This window comes from Fukomys damarensis, unplaced genomic scaffold (assembly GCF_012274545.1).
Source record: "Fukomys damarensis isolate Sample0158 unplaced genomic scaffold, DMR_v1.0_HiC HiC_scaffold_12, whole genome shotgun sequence".
NCBI lineage: Eukaryota > Metazoa > Chordata > Mammalia > Rodentia > Bathyergidae > Fukomys > Fukomys damarensis.
In genome coordinates, this window is record NW_022900924.1 from 34087062 (window position 1) to 34098080 (window position 11019).

Here is an 11019-nt window from a genome sequence, read left to right on the forward strand (position 1 = left end):
TTTAAGGTTAAAAGTCAATAATTTTATATTTTCCTACCATGAAAATTTGCAAACATTTTTCAGATATCTTTTATCATCAAATACTTATTCATTGTGGTGTCCTTGGATGGACCAAAGATGGCAACAATCAAATTAAAAACTGAAATGTCTAAAAAAAACAAAAAACAAAATAACTGCAATGTCCAATCTTGAGCACACAGTCTTGGACAGTCAGCTTATGCCCGGCAACTAAGAAAAAATGAAGCATTTCTACTGTAATAATTTAAAGACTTTAAAGCTCATCATGTTTTTCAGAAAGCAGTTCTTGATATCCTATGTGAAAGTATCTTACAGTTAGGCACTAGTCATCATCATTTCTATTTAACTGCGTTCTAAGAGGTTGAGAAAGTTTCTGAAAGTCACATAGCAGTTAGGCATCAGAAACAACATGGAACACAGGTTGTTTGACTACAAATTCACTAGTCTGCTCCTCACAGCTCTGGACACTTGTGGCCACCCAGAAATCTGGAGCTTGACTTATGAAATTGCTTCGTTCTGATTAGCTAGAGGTGATGGTAGGCATCTGAGAGTTTACTAGTCATAGTTGTCATACATCCAGTCTAGTCCCTTGACCAGGAACATGGAATTCTCTTTGGAAATTTATTTAAAATATGGCTATAGACATATTATGCCAGAATTTGTATTTTAACAAGATTTCTATACCATTTTTATGTACCTTAAGTATGAAAAGCACTAGTGTAAAGCATTCCAGATGTGCAATTAGGACACCTAGATTTTCATCACAGTGCCTCCACAGACTAAATTATTTAACTTTTTAGGCCACTCGTGTCCTTATCTGTAAAATGGAAATAATAATGATAATATTTACCTTGGAGTTTTTTCCATGTTTATATGAATAAAAATATCTGTAACCCAGAAGTCTACAAAATACAAACTGAGTTCATATTGAAACCCACAGATGTCCAATATGACAGCTCAGGTACTCAGAGAATTTGGTGAACTCTTAATTTGCTGATTAGGTTGCACAAGAAATACCTGTGCTAGAATCCATTTAAATTAAGCTTTCTGGGATAGCCACATTTTTAGGCCCTAGAGATTCGCTACAGAATTATTCTCAGCAGGGCAATTATAGGTGAGGCTGCCCTGTAATGAGATATCTTTTCTACTTCATTAAATGAACCCCCTTGAATTGGCTCCAAAATGGACCTGCCTCATACCAAATTCCATTACACTGGAAGTAATCTTATAAGATGGCCCTAGCGCGGGTTCAATAGTCCTGGATACCTAATGTTTACCATAAAGGGAATGTGTTCTAGAACAATGATTCTGAAAAGCTGTTTCTCAGATGTATTTTAATGATTCACGGGGAAATAAACATTAAAGACAGCTTAGTCAGCTTTCTATAAAATTAAAATATAACATATTTTAAAAACAACCTTTATTATGAAAGTATAACCTATTTTCTTTTCCCTCCTACTTTTTGGTGTTAAACTGCTCCATTTATCTTATGAAATAATGATGGTAGATAGTAAGTTTTATAATCTTTTTGCACAAAATAAATGCAGCGTCAACCCACTTCCTTTAATTCACATTTTTAAAGAAGAAATTTTTAGTTTCTTGAAATCCAAAAATTCTGAAATTGAAAAATTCTGCTATTTAAATGACTGCTGAAAAGGAAATTCTTTCCTATGGAATTGACATGGCTCATAGAAAAGTCTTGGAAGCCAAATTATAAAATGTTTACTGAAGGGTAAGTATGTTAATCAGCTTATTGTCACTATTACACAGTATTTGAGATAATGAGTTTATGAAGAGAAAACATTTTGGCTTGCAATTTTAGAGGTTCTAAACCAAGATGCCTGGCCCCATTGTTATGGGTCTATGGATGGAGAGCATATTATGATGGGTGTGTAGGGTGTAGGGACTTATTTTATACCATGAAACGCGGCACAGAAGAGGACAAATGGGTGGGGAATCCCACAATCCCCTTCAAGATACGGTCCAGTGACCTAAACACCTCCCACTAGATTTCATCTCTCAAATTCTCTAGCATCTCCCAAAAGCACCAACCAAGGGACCAAGGGCCTTTAGGAGATATTCAAGATCCAAAACACAGCTGTAAATTCGTTCAGTATAGGGTATCACAGAGCAGAGAGATTTTCAAATTGCAATGTACACATACACCATCTGGGATCTGTTGAAATGTAGATTCTAATTCTAAGGAGCAGGAATGGTCTGAATTGCTGTATTTTCAACCAAGTTGTAATGGTTAAGCTGGTAGTTCTGACACTAGATCACCTGCATTCAGATCCAGGCTCTAATATTTCTAGCAGTGGGCCCATGAGTAAGTTATATTACTTGTCTATCCTTTAGCTTTCTCATTAGTAACAAAATAATAATAGTAGGCTGGTTGTGACAATAAAAGCAAATAATGAATATAAATATTCTCAGAATGCAAAACGTAATACCTGACACATAGAAAGGGCTTTATAGTATGAATTATTACTTTAACTTTACAGATCAGTGACTACAGCACCAAGATATTAAAAAAGATTAGCACCTCAAGGAATTCATTCAGGTGTAATGAAATAAGATTTGAAAGTTCCAGTTGGTAAGGGCTAAGCCATGTTCTGTTTTGACTGCTTGAATAGAATTGTTTGAAGCTGTGATTCTTGAAGGGCGCTCATAGACCTGTTCTAATTCAAAAAGTAGAAGATTTTAATTACTAAACTCCCATGCCTAAAGTTGAAATATTGGTATTGGTTTAGGTTGTAGGGCACAAACTAAGAACATTTGATAATTTATTTTCCTAAAGTAACAAGAAATGTCTGATTACTACATTGCTGGCACTTTAAATTTTCTTAGAAGTCTTTACAATTATTATTTTTCTATCGGTGAAAGTGTAGCTAGAATATTTATTAATTAATCTCTACTTGCTTTTTATGGAGCAACAGTGTAATGAATAGTAGTGTATACTGCCTAATATTCAAATATAAGCCAAATCTTATATTTTTCCTTATAGAACTCCTATTATTTTTGTAGCGAGTGACTTTGTGTGGTCATCTTTAAAAATTTAAAAGGAAATAGCAGCTAGGCATAAAATTATGTGGGTTTGTGTTTTTATCTTCAGCTTATACCTTTTTTTCTTAATGATTTGACTTCTAGTATGAATACAAACACAGAGCAAATAATGACTGATTAGAATAAAGTCTGAGGACAATTGATCTGTTGGTTATAGAGCTGAGGGCTATGAATAACTGGCTCAGCTTTATATGGTAAAAGTAAGTTATCTCATGTAGCACATTTAAATGAATGCTAGCTATTTCCTGAAATCTTGAAAGATGAACGTTGACTGATTTTTGAAAGTTAGCTGTCTTCTAAATAATTGCATGCCATTTTATTTTAATCATTACAAAATGTTATTATAAATTTGCCTATCTAGTGACTCTTGAAAACAAGAGGCTCTTGAACATTTTGTCAAGAGCAGAAAGAAACTAATACATAAACAAAATATTCCTAAAGGGTTTATTACATGCATTAGAAATTACCATGTCAATTAATAAATATTTACATATCTCCAGAGATTTTTCCTGGTTCCTATTTTTCTATTTAAATTTTCTAGGCTTACCTTAACTCCATCTAGTCTTGTTTGTATTCCTAAAGCTGACTGTGTCTCACCCATTTAGCAAGTATTTTATATACTGCCCAGTTCCTCCCAAATAACAAGTGCTCCATGGGAGAGATGTTAGTTATTCTTCAATGCACATTCTCCCCTTCCTCCTCAGATGTAGAACCTCTGAATGTTAGGGCTGTCTGGAAGACCATGTTTCTTAACGTCCCTCACAGGTATATGTGGCCACATGTCTAATTCTTGGCAATTGGAAAACATGGAAATGGTGGATACTACTTCTATGAAGTATGTTTTGTTAATCTGCTACCCTGATAAGAATACTGTACCAACCTTTGACTACCTACACTTATGAGAAAGAGACATAAATTTCTAGATTCTTTTAGAATTACATTTTGGATTTTATGTCTGTCGTTTGCAGATAAATCTAATACTAATTTATATGCACTTAAATATTTGATGGTGCATCTATCTTTTAGAGGAGCTCGTTATCATTATGCCTTGCTCTCTCTCATCCTTCTTTACTCAAAGCTATGCTAGACCATGAGGAAAAGAGGCAGCCACATTAAATAATACCCAAGAACAACGAAAAAGTATAAATTCAGGACAAGAAGAGTTAAGAAGCTACAATTCTTTTCTATTCCCAGTAGCTTTGGTTCATTAAGAAACATTCTAGGTAAGATTTCAAAGTTAACTCCCAAGATAATTAGACAAAAGCTAGGCCAGATGTCTAAGCTAAGTTTTGGTCTCAAAATAATTACCTTTGTTAATTACCAGTAATTACTGTCAGCAACCAAAACTTTCCTAAAAACCCAGGGAGAGAGATGAAGGAGGGAAAGAGAAAAGAAAAGCGAAGAGAAAAGAGAAGAGAGGAAAGAGGAGAGAGGGGATGCACTAGGTTTTGTGGAAAACTGAATTTTCTTTTTCAGTTAATGCAAATATCTTTTGCTTCTACCAAACCTGAATTTGGAGATTTTATAACATCATTTCTTATTTATTTGTTTTTTCTTTTCTCAATGCCAAAATGATGATTTTTCTCAAATCATACTTTTAACTTTCTTTTATTGACCAAAAGAATCAGCCAAAAATGGCTCTGGCAGAAATTTATGAATGTGTGGGCTTCACCATGCTCTCTCTCCTTAGCATCATTTCTTCAGCCAGAGGCTGCTGGACTCTAACTCACAGGAGGGTAGAGAGATTTTTCAGAGGCTGGTGATTTCTCAGCACTTATTCGAACATTCAGAAGTTTACCTAATGACTTACATTTCTCTTATGTGTGCATATGACATTTTAGGAGAATAGAAATATTTATAGATGTATATATTTGTGTGCCATTTCTTCACTTCGTATGTATTCAGGCATCCTTTTCTGTGCTTGGTTTCTATTTAAATATTTAGGGGTGGCATTATCTGGTATTTTTCATTAACAATTCATCATAGATTTAGTCATTTTAACCTGCAAATTACAATGGAAAAAATACTTTGTAAACATCCACTAAGCATCTCACACTGACTCCTGCCCTCCCTCAGACCCCCATGGTGAATCTATCCCTTCTTTATAGCATCTTTATTTAAATGTTTGCTGGCTTGAGGCCTTCACCACACTGTTAAAGGAAAGGAGCCAGGCCTCAACTTGTTTTCTTTCTTTCTTTTTTTTAATATCTCCAATGCCTAGTAGGCGAATTGCATTTTTTAAACTAATAAAATACACAGTTACCAATATTTCCAGGCACTGGGACTTGGAATTACACATCTTAGGTCTTTATGTAAGTTCAGTAAGTGAGGAAATGGAATATATTTTTTTTTGTCATGACTTATTTTGTGTGTAAGTGGTGATTCTAAGATGATTTTACTCCACAGGCTATTCTCATAGATACTGTTGACAAACTGTAGATAGAAAAATAATTGTTCATAAGGCTCACTAGAATGGAAAGTGAAGTTTTTCAATAAAGTAAAGTGATGTCATTTTATTTTAATAACTATCATGTATAAAGGATCAGCCCACACTAAAAATGTGAGGAAGGATGTTCACTCAAGAAGATGACATATGAAAAGGGAACAATTCATATACTCATTCAGTACTTATTTCTAGAGCACCTATAGTATACTTAACAACTTAGTACTAAAACTTTATGGCTTTATATACAAGTGTACCACCAAATTACAAACCCAACTGTATTTTTATATATGTTTCCATTCTCTACTGGGTTTATTAACAAAGAAAAAGCAAGAGGTATACTTTTAGGGTTCTTTCTAGATGTCAAGTGCACACAAAGGTATTAATTTGCAGATATATCTTATTTGCTTTATGGACATTGGGTACTGTATAATTTTGATATTAAATATTTTCACCCCATGATCACTGTTCATTACAGTACAATCAGTACTGCTCAACAACATTGAAACTTTCCATTTCATAGCTACTTGTCACCAATCTATATTTTCTTTAATCCCATACCTCAAGTGCTGTTCTGAACTGTCCGGCTGCCACGGTATATTTCTTTTGTCTATAACAAGTGCTGGCATCCTTTAAGGCTACCTGAAGCCATTTGTCAATCTGAGGCAGAGAGCTGAAATTGGGTCCGCTCAAAGGGTCCACTATTTCAGCGGCTGGGCAGGTTGGCTGAATCCCAGTGGCCATGAAGGGCTCTACAAACTCATACCTTACGTCCTCTTCATCAATGTAGACCAATTTCATTTCCACATCCATTACATTCTTTAGAGGAATCTGAGGCAGAGGCATGGAGACTAGCTGATTGTCAAGTTCTATTGTCTTTGCCTCCTTCTTTGCAGCTGGCTTCTCTTCACCTTCTGCCTTCCGTTTAAAGGCCACTTTCTCTAAATCACTGTTTTGTTTTTCTTTAGTGTTCTTTGCCATTTTTATCCTTTCAATTGTGATTTCTACTTGTTTATCTCCACAGTTTTTCTTAATCTCTGGTGGCACGTTCAGGCTGGTAGGTGAGTTTGTTAAGGTGGACATTTTCTTGCTTGTTTTTACCTTTGGAACAAGCTGATCATGACAGACTCTCTTCACTGTATTCTCCACATTTTTATTGCTTCCAGACTCCATTGACCTCACCCAAAGCTCCTGCAGTGATGAGAAGAGGGAAAGTGATTAAAGCAATACTTTGAAATTCTAACGGTTTATTCTAAAGTCAATTTCACTTGAAATGCTGTTTTTTTTTTCATAATAGGTATTTATCACCTTGAAATAAAACTGTATTTATATGAACTGCTGACTGTTTTATTGGGACAATATATGCTTTAACCTCAAAACTCACCAAGATAAAAACATGTTCAAAACATGTCTAGACACTGTTTTAAAAAATAATCTACAGCTGCACAACATTGAATGAATATTTTTATGTGATGTCCAAAGTCACTGAACAGGAAAATCTTATACATAGCCATGGAGGATGTGAGAGAGAGAGAGAGAGAGAGAGAGAGAGAGAGAGAGAGAGAGAGGGAGCGCTACGCTCCAAAATCCATCTCTATAATAATTTCCTTAGAAAGGCAGGTGGTCTAGAACTCATTATAAACTACACTGCTAACCTGCATAATAGACTTGGAAGCCTAAAGTAACCACTGATGCTTCCCGCAAAAGCTTCCAGAAAAGTGAACACATGTTTCCTTGATTTGTTTCTTCTGTTAATAATGAAAACCTCAAGTTTAAATAGCGTTAAAGATAACTGTTTTTCAGAACAGACTTTAAAGCAGAAGAACACGACCCTCATCCCTCTCTGCGAGATGGTGATACATGGTCACCTTGAGTTTTTGTGTTGATATTTTTGTAGCAATTGTTACAAATAATACCAGGTATTGGAACAATAATACCATGTATTATATGAAGATGAGGCATTTCCCTAAAGTATTAATGCTCCATGTATATACACCTTTTGATTCAAAGGGTTCTACATCCTTACTCTGTAGATTTGTTTCAAAATACAAAATATGCTGAAATCTAATAATTATTTAGGATAGTAGTTTTCTTTTTTAAAAAAGAAAGTCTCATACCTTTCATATTCTGCCTGGGAAACAATTTTGAATAGAATAAATAAACTCAATATTTTGCACAGAAACTAAGGGATAGAGAAGTAGAACTGGTTAATCACAGTCACATTATTGGTGAATGGCAAACGTGACCCATTCAGATTGCTGTTTTGTCACTAGTACTACTCCTCAGACCCTAGTCAGAGGTAGTGCCTTTATAGCATCTTGTTTTTCAGGATGGATAAGCGTAGCTTTATATCAGACCACAAAGAAACAGAAAATATTAAGAAAAAGCAAAGTATAACTATAAAAGAACAATGAGGTAAGAGCTAACAGTTGTGTTTTGTTTTATTTACAAAGATAACCTTAGAGTTGATTCTTATACTTTATTCTTTTGTTATTATTGCTGATTATTTTCATTTGTTTGCTTGAAATATAGAAGTGTGCCCATGGAAAATAGTTAAAATGCATTAAGCTGTAACCCAGTAGATCTTTAAGGAAAGAAAAGACTTTACCAATGGGTCTAATCTTTGAAGCACTTTCTCCCTCCCAACCATTGTCCGTATGCATCCTAGAAAGAGGTTATATCCTAGAAAGAGGTTGAATGTATATATCAAAGAAACCACTGTAAGAGTTCATAGAAACATCAGATTCTAATAATTCCAACAACAGCTATCTAGATATTAATTTGCCAAAGTTATATACTAGAATAATTATTTCTGCAATGATTGATATAGAAATAATAGAATTGTATTTCTATGGGGTAATAACACCAAAACATGAAATTTTTCAGTCTATATGGTGCTCATCCATATAGCTGTGAATCATAGGCTCCAACAATACAATTTTACTTTGAGCAAGGATCTGTCTCCTTTTCCCCTCTTGGAATCATTGCTGGCATCCAATATATATTTTGGACCACTAATATGGCCACCTAGGGATGCGATGGGCAACTGACTTGACCATCACTCTTCTCTTGTGTATGTTCTTTACCTGTACGATTTGGATTTAATAAATATGAGCTCCAGTTCTTCATTTCAGATCTGAATATTCACCTATTCCTGTAAGTTTCCTTCAGGACCAGAAAGGCAGTTTTTGAAATTTGTTTAAAGCTCAAAACTTATCTGGTTTTCAGGATTTCTGGTTTAGGGTCATTCTCACAACAGATTAAGAAAATATGAACAGTAAATGCTGGTGGGTGGATGGTTCTAAAAATTTCATGGTATCTCTGTTATCTTATCTCAACTCTATTTCAAACACTAGAGGTTACAAAGTATCAGAATATCCTTAATCTGCTGTGGTTAGTAGCTTTTAGCATCTGTAGCAGGATTACTCATCTGTGCTGCATTTATTCCATGCCTTTAATGCTCGAATGTATACTTATTTTTGTAGCTGTTTCTTCAAGAGGTTGATTTTTCTCTCTTTCCCACTCTCTCTTCCTTCCTCTGTCCATTTTGTCTGCAAGCTCTCTGTCCACCCCAAATCTCCTCCCAGTTGTCCCGCTCCCTTCGGCTTCCTCTCCATGCAAGAACGAAGATTTTCTTGTTTTAAGGAGCAGGCTTCTAAGTACAGTATTTCTGCATTAGTCCTAAAACCTTTCTGTAGAAGTCCTCATTTTGATCTTCAGTGCAAATTCATACAAGAAACAACAACAGAAGGGGAAAAAGTAAACAATACAAATAGAGCATTTGGAGGGACTAAATATGTAAGTAAATGCTTAGCTTTCAAATACTTAAAGTTCAATTATCCAAAATTAATCCAAAAATAATCATTTAATTCCTCCCTTCCCCAGTCAAGTATACCTGTCAGAAAGTCTGCAAGTGTCCTAAATGGACAGCTTGAAAAAGCATGGCCAAAAACCACGAATATTTCTGAGTTAGTTGCCAATTGGATGACTTTAATTTCAGATTTCATGTATGTTCTCTATAAAAAATATCGTACATCGGAAGTGTTGGGGAATCGCTCACTTATGGCTTTTTCAAACATTTTAAAACTTCACTTAAATAATCTGAAATTTAAGTCCTTTCATCAGTGTATGTCTCCCTTCCTTAGCACTCCTGTAAAGTAACTCCGAGTTAAATTGCACTCCTTGTCAATTCCCAGACATCCTCATTTTTACCGTATCTATTAAGGATTTCCCATCATTCCATTCTCATCTCATTCTACTTGTTCAAATCTAAAGAGAAGTTTTCCATCTCACCACCTCAGAATACTGAGAGCATTTATTTTTCATTTCACAGTTATGTCCAGATGAGTTTTTTTCCAATAATCTCTCTAACATCAGAAATGTGCTTTACTTTACCAAATATTAGCTCAGCGTTTTGTGTAGAACAAGCACTCAATAGACATTGATCTATATGAATGCTGTTCGTCAAAGACTAATTTCCACATTTTAAGAGAAACAAAGTTGGATTTTTTTTTTTCTACCTCTGTGGCCAAAGTGTTGAAAAAGTTGTTTCTGAGAGGTTTTGCTGGATTTTTGTTTTGTTTTAAATTTGATTCTAGGTAAAGTACATTGTTTTTGTTAGTTCAGTTGAATCACATGTTAACTACATTTAAACTATCAGCATCTTCACTCTTTGTAGTAGTCCTGTTGATTAACCTGTTGTCACGCAGTATTCCTAAGGCACTGAGCTAGACTAATCATTACTTCAATAAAAATACTTCTGGAGAAAACTATTGGACAGTCATTATGTATGTCAAAGAGGTATTTGCTGATGATGTTCTGTAAAAATGCCCATTCTTTAATTTAGAGGAGAGCACTGTAGAATTGATTTCCTCTCAGAGACCTCTCAGGCCTTTAAAAAATCTCCAGCAAATATTGATATGAAACAGAACAATCTCCAAGGCTTTGTAATAAATACAGAAACAAGAAACAAAGAGAGGTTAATGTTCAATTGTTTCCAGCAAGTAACCATTTTAAACTTAATTCAGTGGATTTTAAATACAAATATATACATTTTTCTTCCAGCATCTCATCAAGCTTCCTATTCTGTGGGAGCTTCTGTTGCTTCTGCAACTCAATTGGTAGTTTACATGGCTGTTAGTGACACAAATTATTTTTTAGATTTTCACTTGAAACAGGCAGTTCAAACATGGGCAATTCAGGAAAAGGAAATTCTTAAAAATGTGCTCTCTGAAACATTCAACATCACAGTTGCTATGGTTTTCTTTCTTAAAAAAAAAAAAATCTAATTTTAACTTGCTGTTAAATGTAACCAGAGACACATTATGGGGAAAAATACTTTCCTTGTTAGTCTACCAGTACACCTTTTAAAAACACATTGAAAAATCTTTCTTCTATGTAATAAACACTCATTGTGCACCTAAAGTGAGAGCGAGGTGCTGCACTAAGTAATGTGAGAGGAATTAAAGATAAGCAAGACAGGGTCTGGGCAGTGC

At 34.7% G+C, this 11019-nt stretch overlaps 1 protein-coding gene across 4 annotated transcripts in view; it reads right to left on the bottom strand.

Annotated features, from left to right (window-relative positions):
- Positions 1–11019, bottom strand: part of Spata16 (spermatogenesis associated 16) — a 233323-nt gene that overhangs the window by 198634 nt on the left and 23670 nt on the right. For all 4 annotated transcript variants that reach the window (XM_010632414.1, XM_010632415.1, XM_010632413.1 and 1 more), the window contains one exon: positions 6086–6715. In XM_010632414.1, coding sequence (XP_010630716.1) covers positions 6086–6697 — 612 coding nt within the window. In that variant the 5' untranslated portion in view covers positions 6698–6715. The remainder of the gene's footprint in view (positions 1–6085; positions 6716–11019) is intronic.